The following is a 20,854-nucleotide window of genomic DNA, read 5'->3' on the forward strand; positions in this document are numbered from 1 at the left end:
GAAGTTTGTATCAGTTTTAATGCTATTTAATATTCGTTGCTTTAATTTTGCTTCTGTTCTCAGCCTGAGACCTTGAGAATTTGACACCATTATCTGTAATCAGGCAGTGCAATCTAGGGAAAGATCATAGAACTAACATTAGAAAATCTATTACTAATGAAATGTGTGACCTTGGATCACTTATGTAACTGCTATGTGCTTTGATTTACCCATCTGAAATATTAGTTCAGCATTATTTGTGTAGATGACTTGCAATAAAGATAGCATAAATAATACAACAGTACTTTGAAAAGTTAAGGGTATGTAATAATAGACTATGATTAAATTATTAACTATAGAAATGATCATATAGAAGACATGTTTTGATGGAAAATGGAAATATATTAGCGCCATCTTGTGGAAATACAACAAATTATATAGTAGCAATTTTAATAAGATAATTTATTACACATAACACTTTATCACTGTGAGAACTCTTACAGATCATCTAGTTCAATAATTAAGAAGCTATATTCTGTGGTATCCTTGGGGTCTACCAGAAGAGCTAGATATATAATATAGGGTTCTTAGTTGATAATTTTTTAATTAGTCATCCCTGCCATTGCCCCCATCATTTGTGATGAAGAGTCAGCTGTTAATCTGACTTTTTACATGTATCATTCCCTTTTACATGATGAAACATTTTTCTCTTATTGTTTTCAGTATTTTCTCTTTGGATAATTTGACCATAATGTGTCTGAGTATGGATTTCTTTGTGTTATCCTATGTGGAGCCTATTAAGCTTCTTAATGTGTGAAAAACAGTGAAAGTGAAAGTCACTCAGTCGTGACCGACTGTTTGTGACCCCATGGACTATACAGTACATGGAATTCCCCAGGCCAGAATACTGGAGTGGGTAGCCTTTCCCTTCTCCAGGGGATCTTCCCAACCCAGGGATTGAACCCGAGTCTCCCACATTGCAGACGGATTCTTTACCAACTGAACCACAAGGGAAGCCCAAGAATACTGGAGTGGGTAGCCTATCCCTTCTCCAGCAGATCTTCCTGACCTATGGATTGAACGGGGGTCTTATGCATTGCGGTCAGATGCTTTGCTGCTAAGTCGCTTCAGTCGTGTCCAACTCTGTGCGACCACAGAGACGGCAGCCCACCCGTCCCTGTGATTCTCCAGACAAGAACACTGGAGTGGGTTGCCATTTCCTTCTCCAAGTCAGATGCTTTACCAAGTAGATTTTTTTTTTCCATCAAATTTGGGACATTTTCAGCCATTGTTTCTTTGAATATGTTTCCTATCCCTTTATCTTGCCTCCCTCATTTTGTTACTCTGATTGTGCTTATGTTGGTGTGCTTATTGGAAAAGACTGATCCTGGGAGGGATTGTGGGCAGGAGGAGAAGGGGATGACAGAGGATGAGATGGCTGGATGGCATCACGGACTCAATGGACGTGAGTCTGAGTGAACTCCGGGAGTTGCTGATGGACAGGGAGGCCTGGCGTGCTGTGATTCATGGGGTCGCAAAGAGTCGGACACAACTGAGCAACTGAACTGAACTGAATGATGTCCCACATTTCTCTGAGGCATTGTTCTTTTTTTTCTCATCTATGTTTTATTTAGATTTCTATAATCACTATCAATCTATCTTCACGTTTGTTTATTCTCTTTTTGCCTCCTCAGATCTACTTTGAGCCTCTTCTAGTGAATTTTTCATTTCAATTATTGTACTTTTCAGCTTGAGAATTTGTACTTTTTAAAATTATTTTGATCATTTAATCAATATATTCTTAAATGATGAATCACTGTTACCATACCTTCCTTTAATTATTTAAACATGGTTTCCTAAAGCTTTTTGAGCATATCTCCAATAGCTTCTTTGAAGTATTTTTCTAATAAGTGTAATATTTAGGACTTCTCAAAGGCAGTTTGTATTGCTTTCTCCTATTCCTCTGTATGAGTCACTGTTCTATTGTATGTCATATAATATTTTGTTGAAAACTAGACATTTTGGATAATATATTGTGGCAAGTTTGAATACCTATCCCCCTCTTTTCTGGTAGTTACTTTTCTTTTATTGTTTGTTTGGTCACCTATTTGTTAGTTCACCTGACTGGACTAATTCTGTGAGGTCTGTTTTTCTTACCGTATATGACCTCTAATGTCCCTGCTGAGAGGTTTTTCTCCTGTTTTTGTCTTTTCATAGCTCTCTGGGGTTCACCCCTGCATCTGGAAACATAAACCTCATGTTGGTCAAAGGTTGTTTTAAGCCCACTTAGCCAGTTTGATTTTCACCCTTTCCTTTTGATTATGTGTTTGGCTTAAAGACTGTCTTGACAGTTCAGTGAATTCATTACTTTGCCCTGTATTCAGCCAGGGGCTAGTAGCCAATATGCTTTCTCTCTGGTCATGCCTGAGTGAGTAATCTTGGGCATGTGCACAATCTCCAACACTACTCGCCACCCCTCACCCCCCAGAAATGAATGTGATTTCATTTTTTTAAGACAGAATTTTTTTAGGACAGTTTTAAGTTTATAGCAACATTGAGAGGAAGGTACAGAGATTTCCCACATGCCCCCTTCCCCGCCACATGCATATCCTCCTCCTTAAGAATAGCTAAGATCTCCATTGTTTTTGACTATACTCTTAGGCAGGAATCTCTCCTTGCTTGGTTTTCAAGTCATTTCCCTTAGGCAGAAATGCTGAGCTCTTCCTCTTTATTGCCTTCTTCTTTCCTTGGGCAGAAACTGTGCCACAGTGCTGTAGTTGGTGGCAGGAGTGTGGTAGCTCCTCCTGCAGTAGACGTTGTGGAGATGGTAGCCCCTAATCTTCTTAGTATGCCCTCCATTCCTGGAGCTTCTGCCCCAAGAGCCAGCCTCGGTGAAGGTGATCAGCTGTTAACACCAGGGGTAGAGCCCTTAGCCTACGAGTGAGAACTGAGTTCGGAAAAGGAAGACCCAGTCCTTTCATTGTGCCTGCCCATGATAGTACTTCTGCATCACAGATCTGGGGAAGATAAGAGAGGCTAGCAGCCTGAGTCTAGGACTTGGAGGAAGAGAGAATTCCCACTTACTTTTTGTTTTAAATTGGAGTATAATTGACTTTCAACATTATATCAGTTTCAGGTGTACAACATAGTGACTTGATATTTTTGTACCTTACAAAATGATCACCACAAGTTTAGTTGCCTGTATTCCCTATACTGTACATTATGTCTCCATGACTTATTTATTTTAAAACTGGAAGCTTGTGCCTCTTGATTTCTGTCACATAGTTCACTCATCTCCCCACCCCACTGCCTAATTCCTTTCTTGACAGCACTCATCTGGAGTAGCTTCCATCACATGGAGGTGGTGTGGATAGGAGCAGGTCATGGCTCAAATGCCAGAGACTCACTGTTTTTACTGAAATTCTGTTGGTTTTTGTTTAATAAATATTTTTCGATTGCTGTATGCCCTTAGGACACTTTCCAGAGACCTTAAATGGTTGTTTTAATGATTTATCCAGGCAGATGGTTGTTTCACTGGGGAGAGAGAGTCCAAGAACTTCTTAATACCACGGTTGCAGAAGTTCTGTTTTCATTGATGATTTTAAAATCTGGAAGTAGAAGGTTTAATGTACCAACAGAGACCTCTATGAAACAGGGCTTTCAATGAGGCTATTATAATATAGGCCAGCTTTATACCTTCGTTAGCAAGCTGAAAACTCAGTTTGGTAGCTCTGGGTCTTAGAGTTTTTAAAAAGAAATTCTTCAAAACAATGGCTTCAATTTAGTACAGTTCACCAAAATTTTATTGACTTCCATCCTTGGAATACCAGTTTTATGGTGAGTGATCTTTGTTTTGCTTTTAGGTGTTTTGAAAACCTGAGGCTCATATTCATACATTATTTGTGGTTATCAGAATGTCCGATAGATAATATAGTATGGTAATTAAAGCAGATAACTGAAAGTCAAATTTCTTTTCTCCCCAACCCCTTGGTCTCATTTTCAGTATTAATCTAGGAAATATTAGAAATCACTTAACTGCTAAACTGATTCATTCAGCTGCAAAATGGAACTAATATTGTGCATCACAAGGGTGTTGTGAAGCGTAATAAGTATTGCTGAAACATTTGTTTTCATGAAAACTCATGTATTTGTTTTATTATAAAAATATATTTCTTACAGTTTAAAATGTGCTCATAAAGCAAGGGCTTGTACACATATGTAAAACAGTTTTATATAGTATATATAGCCAAATGGAGGAGAGCAATACTGTAATTATGGTGTTGATTTATTGAATATACATCCTCAGGAAATTGTGGTTTTCTAAACTTAGAAAATATTGCTTTATACAATTGATTTTTATTAATAGGCTAATAATCTGTTGTACAAAATAAAAAAGTTGCAATTAAGTATAATTATCACATGTCTTCTTGGTAATACGTAATGTTGAAAAAAAGTATTATTTGAAATAAATGTGTATATATATGTTCTTTTTTCCTTTTTAAATTACAGCCAAAGCTTTGATATTGGGAAGACGGATGGGAATTCTGTTGAGCCAGAAATGCTGGTAAGAATCATGTTAAATATTGCAGAAATAGGTGGAAGAAATACAGTTTATGTTATTTTAATAAATTTATAGTAATCTATCCCTCTATTTGTGAGTGTTCATTGGGCACATCACTTAATATCTCAGTGTTAGTTTTTATAAAGTTGATAAACTTATAGAATCTACCATCCACGTAGATTCTTATACTCATGAGTTAATACATGTAAAGTGCTTAGGACAATGTTTGGATATATACGTTTTAGCTTTTATTTAAATGCTCAAAAATTTTAGGTTTCCTATAACCACTCAGATAGTACACGCCTGGTATGGAAGTTTAATTTTACTGTTTAATCAAATAAAATGTGATTATGTAATAGATCTGATATAAAGCTAATTTAATAAATGCCATAACAGAATGGAATTTTTTTGAATATCCATTTCTGCTTCTTACCATTATTACAATATATCAATCGAAATGTAACTCAATACTTATATACATCTAGCATTGTGGTAGATAGAGAATAAAAGAGAAACATAAAACATGGCCTCTATCCTTAAGAAGCTTATGTTTAAAAGATGAAACTAGTATAAGTGAATACAATGGAATATTATTCAGCCATGAAAAGGAAAGAATTTCTGATACATGCTACAACATAAATGAACCTTGAGGACATTATGCTAAGTGAAGTAAGCCATTCACAAAAAGACATACTGTATGATTCGATTTCAATGAGGTATCTTGGTTTGTCAAATTCATAGAGACAAAATAAAATGGTAGTTGCAGAGGTTTGGAGAGAGGAGAACATGGTGAACTATTGTTTAATGAGTATAGAGTTTAAATTTTGTGAGATTAAAAGAGTTCTGGAGATGTATGATGGTGATGGTTGAACAACAGTGTGAATATACTTAATATTACTGAACCATGCACTTAAAAATGGTTAAAATGATCAATTTTTTGTTATGGGTATTTTGCCACAATTAAAAATAATAAGATTATATTATGATAGGGTCATATATTAGAATTTTATACAGCAATGAGAATAGATTACAATAATTGTAACTATGTGGATGTCCTCACATATAATGTTGAACAGAGCAAAATACAAGGTAGTATATACTGTATATTTACATAAATATGAATGCCAAAAGTAGGTAGAGCTAATACATGGTGTTAAAAGTCAGATAATTGGTTACCCTTGTTTTGAATAGTGTCTGAAAAGAGGTATGAGATGAGACTAATGTTCTGTTTCTTGATTTCTGTGTTGTTAATATATGTTTGTTCACTTTGAGAAAATTCTGAGTTGTACCATTGAGATTTTTGAATTTTTTCTGTATGGATTTTTTACTTCAATTAAATGTCAAAAGAAGATTAAAAAGAGTACAAGTGAAACAATTTGAGAAAAATAAGTCACAGACTGTGTGGTACTAAGCTAAAGTATGCAGAAGGGTATACAAAATAGGGGAATATTAGTATTGACTAGAATATTTGAAGAAGTCTTCTGATGACCCCTGGTGGCTCAGTGGTAAAGAATCTACCTGCCAGTGCAGGAGAAATGGGTTCTATCCCTAGTCCAGGAAGATCCCACATGCTAAGGAGCAACTAAGCCTGTGCACCACAACTATTGAGCCTGTGCACTAGAGCCCGGGAATTGCAACTACTGAGCCCTCGAGCCACAGCTACTGAAACCCTTGCATCCTAAAGCTTGTGCTTCACAGCAAGAGAAGCCACCACAATGAGAAGCCTGCATACCATAACCAGAAAGTAGCTGCTGCCTGACGCAATCAAAGAAAAGCCCGTGCAGCACTGAAGACCCAGCATAACAAATAAACAAAAGAATAAAAAAAAGGAAACCTTCTGGTAGGAGATAGACCTGAAAAGCAGATGGAGTTCGTATAGTTAAAAGGGAGGGAAAAGGGAATTCGAGGCATGATCTAGTTGAGAAGACATCTGAAGGAGGAAATGAAGATGGAAGATAGGAATTAAGTGTGATTGATACCTAATATTCATATTGTGAGGTATGGAGAAGTAAGATTATGAAATAGTTTTTCTTTCATGCTAGCAATACTTTATTGGGGTATAACTTATATATATATAATAAAGTTATGACCAACCTAGACAGCATATTTAAAAGCGGAGACATTACTTTGTCAACAAGGGTCCGTCTACCGTCTAGTCAAGGCTATGGTTTTTCCAGTGGTCATGTATGGATGTCAGAGTTGGACTATAAAGAAAACTGAGCGCCGAAGAATTGATGCTTTTGAACTGTGATGTTGGAGAAGACTCTAAGGAGATCAGTCCTGGGTGTTCATTGGAAGGACTGATGTTGTAGCTGAAACTCCAATACTTTGGCCACCTGATGCGAAGAGCTGACTCATTTGAGAAGACCCTGATGTTGGGAAAGATTGAGGGCAGGAGGAGAAGGGGAAGACAGGATGAGATGGCTGGATGGCATCACCGACTCAATGGACATGGGTTTGGGTGAACTCTGGGAGTTGGTGATGGACAGGGAGGCCTGGCATGCTGCAATTCATGGGGTCACAAAGAGTTGGACACGACTGAGCGACTGAACTGAAATGTACAAATGTTAAGAGTATACAGCATGATGAATTTCAGTTTATCTATATAGTCTTATAACAACCACACAGATCAAGATACAGACATTTCCATCACCCTTAAAAGTTACCTTGGCCCCTTTCGAGTTAACAGCTATTCCTACCCTCCTGATAAAACCAGTATTCTGATTTTTATTGCTGTAGATTATTTTTGGCTTTTCTTGAACTTTGTATAAATGAATCATACAGTATGTACTGTTTTATTTCTGGCTTCTTTTGCTTAACATAATAGTTTTGAGATTCATCCATTTTGTGTTACCTTTCTGATTATTTGACCCTTTTACTGTTACAGAATAACTGCAGTCTTTTTCAGAGATGCCATAATTACTCCATCAAAGTCCTCTGGAGGAGTTTATAAGTTGAAAGTTGTTCCATGATAATAATAATGATATTAAGTACATTATATCCATCTTAATTCTTGAATTAAAAAACTCACAGATGTGACACCCTAAATGTCCTTTCTCAAAGATTCACAGAGCCATAATGTGCTTAACATTTTTTTTTTTAAGTTAGAAGACCACCTTTGTCTGGTCCTACTTTCCTCACTATACTTGAAGGTAGAATATTCATGGAAATAGGCCTTCTTCTTTCAAAATGTGAATCTGTAGTTAAACAAATGTGTGCTGACTAGACTTACTCTCCTTATCAATGTAGACCTGCCTGGAGAAACTGACTTAATTAAGAAATACTTTATTAATTTTAAAACTTGGCTGAGTTGGGAGAAATCTTCTCTACAGGAAAGAGTATCTGTTCCTACTGAAACAGTGCTGCAGTTGGTTAATCTCAACTAGGCTATAAAGACTTTGAGAGAAGAATTATGTCTTTCTATTTATTGCTTTTGATGGATGCCTAATATAATGCTACCAAAACAGTAGGTGATAAGATGATTACATTAAATATTGCTGTGCTTTAACTTCCTTATTTTTAAAGTGGGAATGAAAAAGTACTTTAGCACTAGAAAACTGTTAAGAAAATAATTATATTAACAGAATTATATTAAATTTAAATAAACTATTACTATAAAATTCTCAGACGGTGTTTGGTGTGGGTAACGTGATGATGAGATATATCCTAAGACTATGTTGTTGCTTAAGGAAATGATATTTCATAATTATGACTGAGGTTTGAGAAATGCCTATCACTGTGTAAGTCATAGTCAGCTATTGTATTGCAGTTTAACCCTCAACTATGTGTGTGTGTGTTTTCTGTTTTCAATTATAGGCTAAAGTTCTGCGGTTACTAGCCACAGCTTATTTGGATTGGGACAGCAGTGAATATCGTGATAAGGCTCTCAACATTATAAACCTAGCAAACAAGGTATAAGAAGTTTTTACTTTGAATATTATCTTAATGCAATTCTGAAAGCATTGATTCGCATTTTGAAATCCAGTTTAGACATTTGCTCCAGTATTCCTTTTTTTTTTTAAAATAACATATTGTGACAGTTTCTTCTGCAGTGCAGAAAGGAAGAATAAAATATACTTCTATGACAACAGATATTTTTGAAAAAATTTTCTTTTGTACAGAACAGAAAGTGTTGTCTACTGTGAGTAAACTTTAGGATAAAAAATAAATGATGAGAAAATAGATAATGGGATTTAGTTTAAAAAACAACATCAGTGTTTCACATTAGCTCATACTCATACATACAAACACGCACACACACATACACACATATATACACGTGTACATACTTTATACTCCCGAACAAGGAACACTGATAGACTGATAACTGTTTAAATAAAAGAGATTCAGTTAGGATCAATGTGTCTTATTCTGTAAGGCAATTAAATATACTAATATATTTTTAAAGGTTGTTTTTTTTTTTTCAACAAAATGGGATGCATGAAAGGGATAGTTTAATCACGATATTAAATTGAGAGACCATTTATTTGAACTATATTTTCTTGAAATTTATGTCACATGGATGGGGTTATTTAATGCTGAAAAGCTTCTTTTATATTAAATTTTTAAATTTAAAAACATTAATATACACGAACATTTTCAAAAGTTGCGTCCTGTTTTGTTTTGCATTTGCTGAGATGGAAGTCTAAATAAAAAACAGAATCCAAGACAATTCAGGTGGTTGCGTACTGGCTACATGGCTTCTTTTCAGCATGTGTTTTTGTTCACTAGATGTAGAAGTTACAGTTTTTATAACAATAATTGTTCATCTGCCTTAGTCCTGACATAATACATTTAATAGGCTAATTATTGATCATGGATATCAATAAACTAGGTGTGTTAGGATTTCAGTGGCAGTATATGTATAAAAGAGTTTTATTTGTAAACAATTTCAAACCTAGAGAAAGACTGAAAGAATAATAGTGTGAAGAATACTTGCCTATATACCTAGCATCACCTGTTATTGTGCATCACCTGTTATTGTGCATTCTATTTCTCTATATTATTCAGTTCAGTTTAGTTGCTCAGTCGAGTCCGACTCTTTGCTTCCCCATGGACTGCAGCACACTAGGCTTCCCTGTCCATCACCAACTCCAGGAGCTTGTTCAAACTCATGTCCATTGAGTTGGTGATGCCATCCAACCATCTCATCTTCTGTTGTCCCCATCTCCTCCTGCCTTCAATCTTTCCCAGCATCAGGGTCTTTTCAAATGAGTCAGTTCTTCACATCAGGTGGCCAAAGTATTAGAGTTTTCAAATGAGTCAGTTCTTCACATCAGGTGGCCAAAGTATTAGAGTTTCAGCTTCAGCATCAGTCCTTCCAATGAATATTCAGGACTGATTTCCTTGAGGATGGACTGGTTGGGTCTCCTTGCAATCCAAGGGACTCTCAAGAGTCTTCTCCAACACCACAGTTCAAAGGCATCAATTCTTTGGTGCTCAGCTTTCTTTATGGTCCAACTCTCACATCCATACATGACTAATGGAAAAACCATCGCTCTGAATCGATGGACTTTTGTTGACAAGGTAATGTCTCTGATTTCAATATGCTGTCTAGGTTGGTCATAGCTTTTCTTCCAAGGAGCATGCGTCTTTTAAGTTCGTGGCTGGAGCCCAAGAAAATGAAGTCTGTCACTGTTTCCATTATTTCCCCTCTATTGCCATGAAGTAATGGGACAGGATGCCACAGTCTTCATTTCTTGAATGTTGGGTTTTAAGCCAACTTTTTCACTCTCTTCTTTCACTTTCATCAAGAGGCTCTTTATTTCCTCTTCACTTTCTGCCTTAAGGGTGGTGTCATCTGCATATCTGAGATTATGGATATGTCTGCCACAATCTTGATTCTAGCTTGTGCTTCATCCAGCCCAGCCTTTCTCGTGATGTAATCTGCATATAAGTTAAATAAACAGGGTGATAGTATACAGTCTTGATGTACTTCTTTTCCAATTTGGAACCAGTTTGTTGTTCCATGTCCAGTTCTAACTGTTTCTTCTTGAGCTGCATGCAGATTTTTCACGAGGTAAGTAAGGTGGTTTGGTATTCCCACCTCTTTAAGAATTTTCCAAAATTTGTCATGATCCACACAGTCAAAGGCTTTGGTGTAGTCAACAAAGCAGAAGTAGATATTTTTCTGAAATTCTCTTGCTTTTTCGATGATCCAACGGATGTTGGCAATTTGATCTCTGGTTCCTCTGCCTTTCCTAAAACCCACTTGAACATCTGGAAGTTCTTGGTTCATGTACTGTTGGAGAATTTTGAGCATTACTTTGCTAGCGTGTGAGATGAGTGCAATTGTGTGGTAGTTTGAGCATTCTTTGTCATTGCCTTTCTTTGAGTTTAGAATGAAACCTGACCTTTTCCAGTCCTGTGGCCACTGTTGAGTATTCCAAATTTGCTGGCATATTGGGTGCTGCAGTTTACAGCATCATCTTTTAGGAATTGAAGTGGCTTAACTGGAGTTCCATCACCTCTAGCTTTGTTCGTAGTGATGCTTCCTAAGGCCCACCTGACCTCACACTCCAGGATGTCTGGCTCTAGGTGAGTGATCACACCATCGTGGTTATCTGGATCATTAAGATCTTTTTTGTATAGTTCTTCTGTGTATTCTTGCCACCTTTTCTTACTATCTTCTGCTTCTGTTAGGTCCATACCGTTTCTGTGCTTTATTGTGCCCATCTTTGCCCATCTTTGCATGAAATGTTCCCTTGGTATCTCTGATTTTCTTGAAGAGATCTCTAGTCTTTCTCATTCTATTGTTTTCCTCTATTTCTTTGCATTGATCTCTGAGGAAGGCTTTCTTATCTCTCCTTGCTATTTTTTGGAACTCTACATTCAGATAGGTATGTCTTTCCTTTTCTGTTTTACCTTTTGCTTCAGCAGATTTTTTTTTAACTTAAGCAACTATATTTGAAGTCTGGAAAATGTGTAAGATTGCTTAAAGAGAGTGTAGGAAAAGGAGTGTTTAGTTTTATAGAAGCTGAAAGCCTCACAGTAAGGTGCTAGGAAGATAAGAGGAACACCTTAAAGTGGGTATAATACCCACTACATGGGCAAAAACTTAGAAGTCCAGTAATTCCAAGTGTTAACAAGGATATGGAACACTGGAAATTCTTATCCACAACTGATGTCAGTGTAAAGTGGTATACCTCTTTGGAATTGCAAGTATGAGTCATCCTGCTTTGTTCTGTTTCCAGGTTGTTTTGACATTCCTTGCACTTTCATATGAATTTGGGAATTGGTTCCCAAATTGATCAGCCTATCAATTTCTACAAAGATGCCAGCTGGGAATTTGATTGCATTGAATCTATATCAATTGGGAAATTACTTCTATCTAAACAGTTATAAGCTTTCCAATCCAGGAATATGAGATGTGTTTTCATTTATTTAGGTCTTCTTCAATTTCTTTCAATAGTGTTTTATAAGTTTCAGTGTAGAAGTCTTGCCCTTATTTTTAAAATTCATTCCTATGTATTTTATTCTTTTTTGTTGCTATTATAAATGGAATTATTTTCTTACCTTCACTTTTGGATTGTTCATTGCTAGTGTATAAAACATGTTTTGAGCTCAAGACATATTTGAATATGCCCATTAGGAAAGATGGTAATGTAAGAAACTAATGCATTCTTAGTTTATTCTTGTATTGATATCATCATTATTTGCAATTGGTTATAATACCTGTGGTTGCTTTCCCTAACTTTCCATTCCTCAGGCATCTCACGTATGAATTTACAGAGCATGGAACTAATGAATATAGTGTCCATGTAGAGGTTGATTAATGTTGTAGAAAGAAAAATTCTGTTCTGTGAGCCTAGACTGCACTTTTAATTGTAGACAGCTGTTTCAAAATGTACACTGTCAGGCAGAAGTAGAACCAAGTCCAAGTAGCAAGGACTTGGAAAAACCATTCTGAGTATATTGTTATTAATAGTAAATGTGACAGGCATATTATAGTATGTTTATTTCATTCAACCATTATTTGCAAAGGACTTTAGTTGTTATTAAGATTTCAAAAGAAAGCAGATCTAATTGATGTGTAGGGTTTTGCTTACCAAGATAAGAATATGGTCTTATATTCTCACAGTTTAAATATTGACCTTGCCATTAAATGCTTGCCACTCAATAGACGTGTTTACATGTTCTTTTCCATGTACTGTTCAATTTAGATTGAATAAAATATCAGAAAATAGCCTCATGGATAGACTGGATATTATGATTTTATCTTTTATAATTTTGATTTCCTTTGATCATGAGTCATCTTGGTGTGGTTTAGTGAAATAGGCAATTACTTGAAAATTGTCTTTTACATTCTACGGTTAATATCATTGTGATTTCTTTGTTTAAAATAGGAACATTTAGATCCAGTTGGGCTTTTCTTAAAGGTGAAAATCCTCTTGAAGGGTGAAATAGATAATGAAGAACTTTTTCAAAGTAAGTAACATCTCTGTGTGTGAAAAGTACAGAAATATTAATACCAATTTGTTGACTGTAAGATATTATGTATTAGCATAGGTATAATTTGATGGTGACTGAGAAAGAAACTGAGTACATAAAATTGTCAGGAAGCAAAGGAGAAGGAAGAGAACACAGTAGCAAATTTAGCAAGTAATAAAAAAAGAGCATAGTAAAAGCTATCAATTTTCCTTTTGTCTAGCAGAAAATTGCAGCTGCCCAACCTGCCCATCATGAAAAAAGATACCTATTGATAGAAAAAGCCTTTGCAATGCTGTGCCTTTTATAATTACTTGTCTGTGAAGTGAATGTGAAAGTCGCTCAGTTGTGTCCGACTATTTGCAACCCCACGGACTGTAGTCCATGGGATTCTGTAGGCCAGAATACTGGAGTGGGTAGCCTTTCCCTTCTCCAGGGGATCTTCCCAACCCAGGGATTGATCCCAGGTCTCCCGCATTGCAGGCGGATTCTTTACCAACTGAGCCACAACGGAAGCCCAAGAAAACTGGAGTGGGTAGCCTATCCCTTCTCCAGTAGATCTTCTTGACCCAGGAATCGAACTGGGGTGTCCTGCATTGTGGTGGATTCTTTACCCAACTGAGCTATCAAGGAAGCCCAAATACTTGTATAAACATTGCTATTTGTTTTTCAAAATTCTCAAGGAACTAGAGTGTGCATATGTCAGCATAAACTGTTATGGAGCTCTGAGTCATTTGGCAAGTCACTTAAATTTTCTGTGCTTCAGTTTCTTCAGCTTTAAAAAATACATAATATTAATGTCTATCTCATTGTGTTGTTTTGAGAATTCTATGAAAAAAGTATGTAAAGCATTTAGTTCCATGCTTGGTACATAGTTAGTGTGCAATAAATATTACCTATCATTTAGTTATTATGATTACTACTATTAACTGTTATTACTACTATATAGAGGAATTAAGTGAGGAAAAATATCTCTCTGTGCACACTGACCTAACAGTATTTCAATTATGTTTAGTCATAAAACTAATTTAAAATTTTTGATGTGTACATGCTTTATTTTGTACTGTATAAAATATAATCATAGAACTGTATTATTTTTGGTATATAAAATTACATGTTAGTATAACTGATTATCCAATAAATAATAGCAATTTATAATAAGTAGGACAGTAATCAGATTTGGAAGTTGCTGTAAGTTTAGTGCCTATTTAGTACTACTGAAACTTTCTGTGATTTCTAGAATATTAGCCAATCATCAGGAGATCACAGGATCTAAAATACATAGAGGATTCTGCATCTCTAGGTAATAGTATCAGCTCAGATATGCACAGGCTGAAATCTTTTTGGAGCCAGAAAGACAACTTCATTCTTTTTTTGCAGTATGGGAATAAACAAACCAACTAAGCAAGTAGAGGAATAGTCTTACTCAAACTAATATAGTGTGGGAAGATCAGAGAGATTATTGGAGTTACCTAGTTTGAAGTTAATTCCTATTAAATTTTTTAAAATCAAAATGTAGAAAAGAAACAATTTAAAATGAAATTATTCTTTATTTCCAGATTGTTTTTACTTAACTTGGTCTAGATACTCATGATAGAGTAATGAAATTGCAACATCAGATTATAAACTAGGAAACTTCCATGAGTTTAAGTTTTGTATAGTTTAAAATAATACAATTATCTTTCATTTTGTTATATTAAAAGTTTTGGTATATATGAAACTCACATTTTTATATGTTCATTTCCTTGCTAATGAAAGTACTTTTAAGAATCATCAACCTAACTACTGTCATTGGAACTTCACTGGTATTTTTTATAGTAGAGAAAGTAGACATTTTAAAAATATTTAATGTTTTTTATTATGAAAAAGTAGTACATACCCATTGAAGAAGTTTTTGGAATATACTAAAAATACTTATTGTCCACCATGCACTGGAATATTAGCTCTGTGGCAGCAGAGATTTTTGTGTGCTTTGTCTACTGCTGGATTCCCAGCACAGCTCCCTGGCACAGAGAATACGCTTGTTAGCTATTTGTTGAATAAATAATCTAAACATAATCACTTTTAGAAATTTGATGGTTTATTTTCAGTATTTTTCTATTTTAATTTGCTCTTTTACAGAATTTATAGATAGCCTTTGTTTTCCAATTTTGTTTTACCAATCTTATAATTCATATTGGTGCATATTCATTTTTTAAATGGGAAACACAGTTTTATATTTAACAATTTTAATGGTTGCATAGTAATTTGTCACTGTCGTATAGTGGAGACTCAGTATGCATCATTTTTATTGTCATTATAATCTGTGTTGCTTTTATTAATAGTATCTTTGTTCGTTACATTTCCCCACATTTATTTCAGGTGACTTTTCAGAAGTACAATTTCTGAAATAGAATCATAAGAGCAGCTGTCGTTTATTGAATGCTTACTAAGTGCTAGCTCTTTTGCTATGTAATTTACATGTATTATCTCACGTAAATCTCTCAACAACCCTGAGAGATTGGTGATTTGTTCCCCACTTTACAGATGGCAAAACTAAAGTCAGAAAAATTAACTAAATTGACTATCACCATAAAAGTGGCAAGTGATTTCGAATATGAATCTATCTGACTGACTTCATATCCCAAGCTCTTAATCACTGGGTTTTTAGCATATAGTACTCAAATTGCTTTTCAAAAGGTTACTTTGCCTGTTTCACTGCATTCTCTGCAGCATTGGATATTACTGGCATATAAAAAGGCTTTGATAAATTGTTAGGCAATACATGATATATGGCAAACATTTAGAAAGTAGATTTTGAACAAAGGAAAATTATTGAAAATAGCTAAGCTTCCTCAAAAATGAAACTGATGTGATTATTTCATTTTTTCTTTTTGTTAGATGTTATGGAAATTCTACATTTGGGCATGACTATGAACTTCTGTCTGAATATTGTTAAACTGCTGATGGATCATGAAAGGTATAGAAGAATTGATTTTCTTTTTTTAAAGACTAACATTTTTCTAAGGTTTCAACATAAGTTGAATTATATCTGTTTGTATCTGTATCTATCTATACCCATATTCACAAAGCACAATATTTGGCATTGTGTTAATCAAATTAGAAGATGGAACTGCTTGCTTACTGATTTAAACAATAAGTTCAGTTCAATTCAGTCGCTCAGTTGTGTCCGACTCTTTGCGACCCCATGAACCACAGCACGCCAGGCCTCCCTGTCCATCACCATCTCCCGGAGTTTACCCAAACTCATGTCCATTGAGTCGGTGATGCCATCTGACCGTCTCATCCTCTGTTGTCCCCTTCTCCTCTTGCCTTCAATCTTTCCCAACATCAGGGTCTTTTCAAATGAGTCAGCTCTTTGCATCAGGTGGCCAAAATATTGGAGTTTCAGCTTCAATATCAGTGCTTCCAATGAACACCCAGGACTGGTCTCCTTTAGGATGGACTGGTTGGATCTCCTTGCAGTCCAAGGGACTCTCAAGAGTCTTCTCCAACACCACAGTTCAAAGCATCAATTCTTTGGCACTCAGCACGCCTTATGTGCAATTAGTGGCAATTAAATTGACAATTAGTGGCAATTAATTGTTTAACATCTGAGTTCCTACAGTGTATCAGTTATTTTATTGCTGGGCACTGAAGATATAGAAATTAAATAATATGCAGTCTCTAGTCTCAAGAAGATCACTGCCTAATGGGGAAGAGTAGTTCAAAATTATGAAATAAATATAGTAACAGTTATTTTGGTATTACCAAAGAGGGGCTTATGAGTGGATGATTTATAAAGATAAAATTATTCTTGCCTATATATTTGGCATTAGCATTGTATCATTTTGAGTTAGTGTACTCTTGCTGCTCTTGCTTTTATTCAACCATATTGATAACTAATTTACCAGCCCCACAGTATCTTCAAGACCTATCATTTTTCAACATGTTCACATTAAAGCCATAAACTATACAAATAAGGAATCTTGCTATCAGAGACTTCTAATATAGGAAAGAGAAGAAAGAGATGAAAGTGAAAGAGACTATGAAAAATAAGAATTGGGGACTTCAGTACCCCACATGTAGCAGTAGATCATCCACACAAAAATCAACAAGGAAATATTTGACATCAGCCATACAGTAGGTCAGTAGACCTAATAGACATTTATAGAACATTCCATTCAACAGCAGCAGAACCCACATTCGTCTCAAGTGCACATGGAATGTTCTCTAGGATTAACCATGTGAAAGTACACAAAACACATCTTAGCAAATTTAAGATTGAAACCATATATCTTGTCTAGCCACAGTGTGTGAAACTAGGAATCAACAGTAAGAGGAAAGCAGAAAAATATGCAAATATGTGGAAATTAACACCACTCCTCAGCCAGTGGGTCAAAGAAGAAATAAAAAAGGGAAATTTAAAAAATCTCAAAAAAATGAAAATGCAAACACAATACCCCAAACATATAGGATGCTGCAAGAGCATTTCTCAGAGGGAAGTTTATACCAATAATGCATATCTTGGAAAAATAGGTTGCAAATAAGCAACTTAACTTTACATCTCAAGGAACTAGAAAAAGAAGGATAAACTAAACTCAGAAGATGATAGAATGAAGGAAATAACAAAGATCAGAGCAGAGATAAATGAAATAGAGGCCAGAAATAAAATAGAAAAAATCAACAAAACTAAGGAGTGGTTTTTTAAAAGATAAGCTAAATTGACAAACTTACTGCTAGATTAAAGAAGAAAAGTCAGAAATGAAAGAGGATACAACTGGTACTACATAATACATAGGGGAATAAGAGGCTATTTTGAGGGATTATATGCCAACAAATTGGCTATCCTAGAGGATAAATTCCTAGAAATGTACAACCTACCAAAACTGAATGAAGAAGAAATCGAAAATCTGATCAAACTAATAGCAAAAAGATTAAATCAATAATCAAAACTTCCAGACACAGAAAAGCCCAGGAATAGATAGTTTAACTTGTGAATTCTACCAAACATTTAAAGAATAATTACCAGTTCTTCTCAGACCCTTCCAAAAAGTTGAAGAGAAGGGAATACTCACAAACTCATTTTACAAAGGCAGTCCTGATACCAAACCAGATGTGGACACTACAAACAAAGAAGCTGAAGAACAATATTCCTGATGGATATAGATGCAAACATTCTCAACAAAGTATTAGCAAGTCAATTCAATAGAATATTAAACTGGTTAAATGACATGACCATCTGGAATTTACCCCTGGGATACAAGGATGGTTCAACATAGGCATATCAATAAATGTGATAAAATACGTTAATAGAATGAAACATAAAAATGATATGACGCTCTCAATGGATGTAGGATAAAAAAGTATTTGACAGAATGTAACATCCTTTCATGAGAAAATGCTCAACAAATTGTGTATAGAAGGAACATACCTTAACATAAAAACATATGACAGTCCCGCTGTTAACATCATATTCAATGGTGAGAAATTAAAACCTTTCCTCTAAGATCAGGAACAAGACAAGGTTGCCCACTCTTATTCCTGTCTTCAGTGTAGAACTGGAAAGTCCTAGTTAGAGCAGTTAGATGGGAAAAAGAAATAAAAGGCATCTAAATCAGAATAAAAGAAGCAAAATTATTCATATTTAAAATGATATGATCTTAAACAGAAACTTCTTAGGACTTCACTAAAAACTATTAGACCCAATAAAGGAATTCAGTAAAGTTCAGTTCAGTCGCTCAGTCATGTCCGACTCTTTGCAACCCCATCAATCGCAGCACTCCAGGCCTTCCTGTCCATCACCAACTCCTGGAGTTCACCCAAACTCATGTGCATCGAGTCGGTGATGCCATCCAGCCATCTCATCCTCTGTTGTCCCCTTCTCCTGCCCCCAATCCCTCCCAGCATTAGAGTCTTTTCCAATGAGTCAACTCTTCGCATGAGGTGGCCAAAGTATTGGAGTTTCAGCGTTAGCCATGAAGTGATGGGACCAGATGCCATGATCTTAGTTTTCTTAATGTTGAGCTTTAAGCCAACTTTTTCACCCTCCTTTTTCACTTTCATCAAGAGGCTTTTTAGTTCCTCTTCACTTTCTGCCATAAGGGTGGTGTCATCTGCATATCTGAGGTTATTGATACTTCTGGCAATCTTGATTCCAGCTTACGCTTCCTCCAGCTCAGCATTTCTCATGATGTACTCTGGATATAAGTTAAATAAGCAGGGTGACAGTATACAGCCTTGACATACTCCTTTTCCTATTTGGAACCAGCCTGTTGTTCCATATCCAGTTCTAACTGTTGCTTCCTGACCTGCATATAGGTTTCTCAAGAGGCAGGTCAGGTGGCCTGGTATTCCCATCTCTTTCAAGATTTTTCCACAGTTCATTGTGATCCACATAGTCAAAGGCTTTGGCATAGTCAATAAAGCAGAAATAGATATTTTTCTGGAACTCTCTTCCTTTTTCCATGATCCAGTGGATGTTGGCAATTTGATCTCTGGTTTCTCTGCCTTTTCTAAAACCAGCTTGAACATCTGGAATTTCACGGTTCACATATTGCTGAAGCCTGGCTTGGAGAATTTTGAGCATTACTTTACTAGCATGTGAGATGAGTGCAATTGTGCAGTAGTTTGAGCATTCTTTGGCATTGCCTTTCTTTGGTATTGAAATGAAAGCTGACCTTTTCCAGTCCTGTGGCCACTGCTGAGTTTTCCAAATTTGCTGGCATATTGAGTGTAGCACTTTCATGGCATCATCTTTCAGGATTTGAAATAGCTCAGCTGGAATTCCATCACCTCCACTACCTTTGTTCATAGTGATGCTTTCTAAGCCCACTTGACTTCACATTCCATGATACCTGGCTCTAGGTGAGTGATCACACCATTGTGATTATCTGGGTCATGAAGATCTTTTTTGTACAGTTCTTCTGTGTATTCCTGCCACCTCTTCTTAATATCTCTTTCTTCTGTTAGGTCTGTACCATTTCTGTCCTTTATCGAGCCCATCTTTGTATGAAATGTTACCTTGGCATCTCTAATTTTCTTGATGAGATCTCTAGTCTTTCCCATTCTGTTGTTTTCCTCTATTTCTTTGCATTGATTGCTGAGGAAGGCTTTCTTATCTCTCCTTGCTATTCTTTGGAACTATGCATTCAAATGGGAATATCCTTCTTTTTCTTCTTTGCTTTTCACTTCTCTTCTTTTCACAGCTATTTGTAGGGCCTCCTCACACAGCCATTTTGCTTTTTTGCATTTCTTTTCCATGGGGATGGTCTTGATCCCTGCCTCTGTACAATGTCACAAACCTCCATCCATAGTTCATCAGGTACTCTGTCTATCAGATCTAGTCCCTTAAATCTATTTCTCACTTCCACTGTATAGTCATAAGGGATTTGATATAGGTCATGCCTGAATGGTCTAGTGGTTTTCCCTGCTTGCTCCAGTTTGGCAATAAGGAGTTTGTGATCTGAGCCACAGTCAGCTCCTGGTTTTGTTTTTGCTGGCCTATAATGAAAAGGACATATTTTTTGCATGTTAGTTCTAGAAGGTCTTGTAGGTCTTCATAGAACCGTTCAACTTCCACTTCTTCAGCGTTACTGGTTGGGGTATAGACTTGGATTACCTTGATATTGAATGGTTTGTCTTGGAAATGAACAGGGATTATTTTGTCATTTTTTAGATTGCATCCAAGTACTGCATTTTGGGCTCTTTTGTTGACTATGATGGCTACTCCATTTCTTCGAAGGGATTCTTGCCCGTAGAATGGAATGGGTGAATTAAATTCAGATGACCATTATATCTACTATATAGATATAGATATATAGATATATCTACTATATAGATATAATGGTCATCTGAATTTAATTCACCCATTCCAGTCCATCTTAGTTTGCTGATTCCTAGAATGCC

The 20,854-nt window shown here is 35.8% G+C and overlaps 1 protein-coding gene across 2 annotated transcripts in view; it reads left to right on the forward strand.

Annotated features, from left to right (window-relative positions):
* TEX11 (testis expressed 11) overlaps window positions 1-20,854 on the forward strand; it is a 203,967-nt gene that overhangs the window by 77,823 nt on the left and 105,290 nt on the right. For both annotated transcript variants that reach the window (XM_019956488.2, XM_070785334.1), the window contains exons 10-13: window positions 4,489-4,543; window positions 8,357-8,452; window positions 12,886-12,967; window positions 15,848-15,926. In XM_019956488.2, the coding sequence (XP_019812047.2) occupies window positions 4,489-4,543; window positions 8,357-8,452; window positions 12,886-12,967; window positions 15,848-15,926 (312 nt within the window). The remainder of the gene's footprint in view (window positions 1-4,488; window positions 4,544-8,356; window positions 8,453-12,885; window positions 12,968-15,847; window positions 15,927-20,854) is intronic.

The sequence above is a fragment of the Bos indicus genome, chromosome X (assembly GCF_029378745.1).
Source record: "Bos indicus isolate NIAB-ARS_2022 breed Sahiwal x Tharparkar chromosome X, NIAB-ARS_B.indTharparkar_mat_pri_1.0, whole genome shotgun sequence".
NCBI lineage: Eukaryota > Metazoa > Chordata > Mammalia > Artiodactyla > Bovidae > Bos > Bos indicus.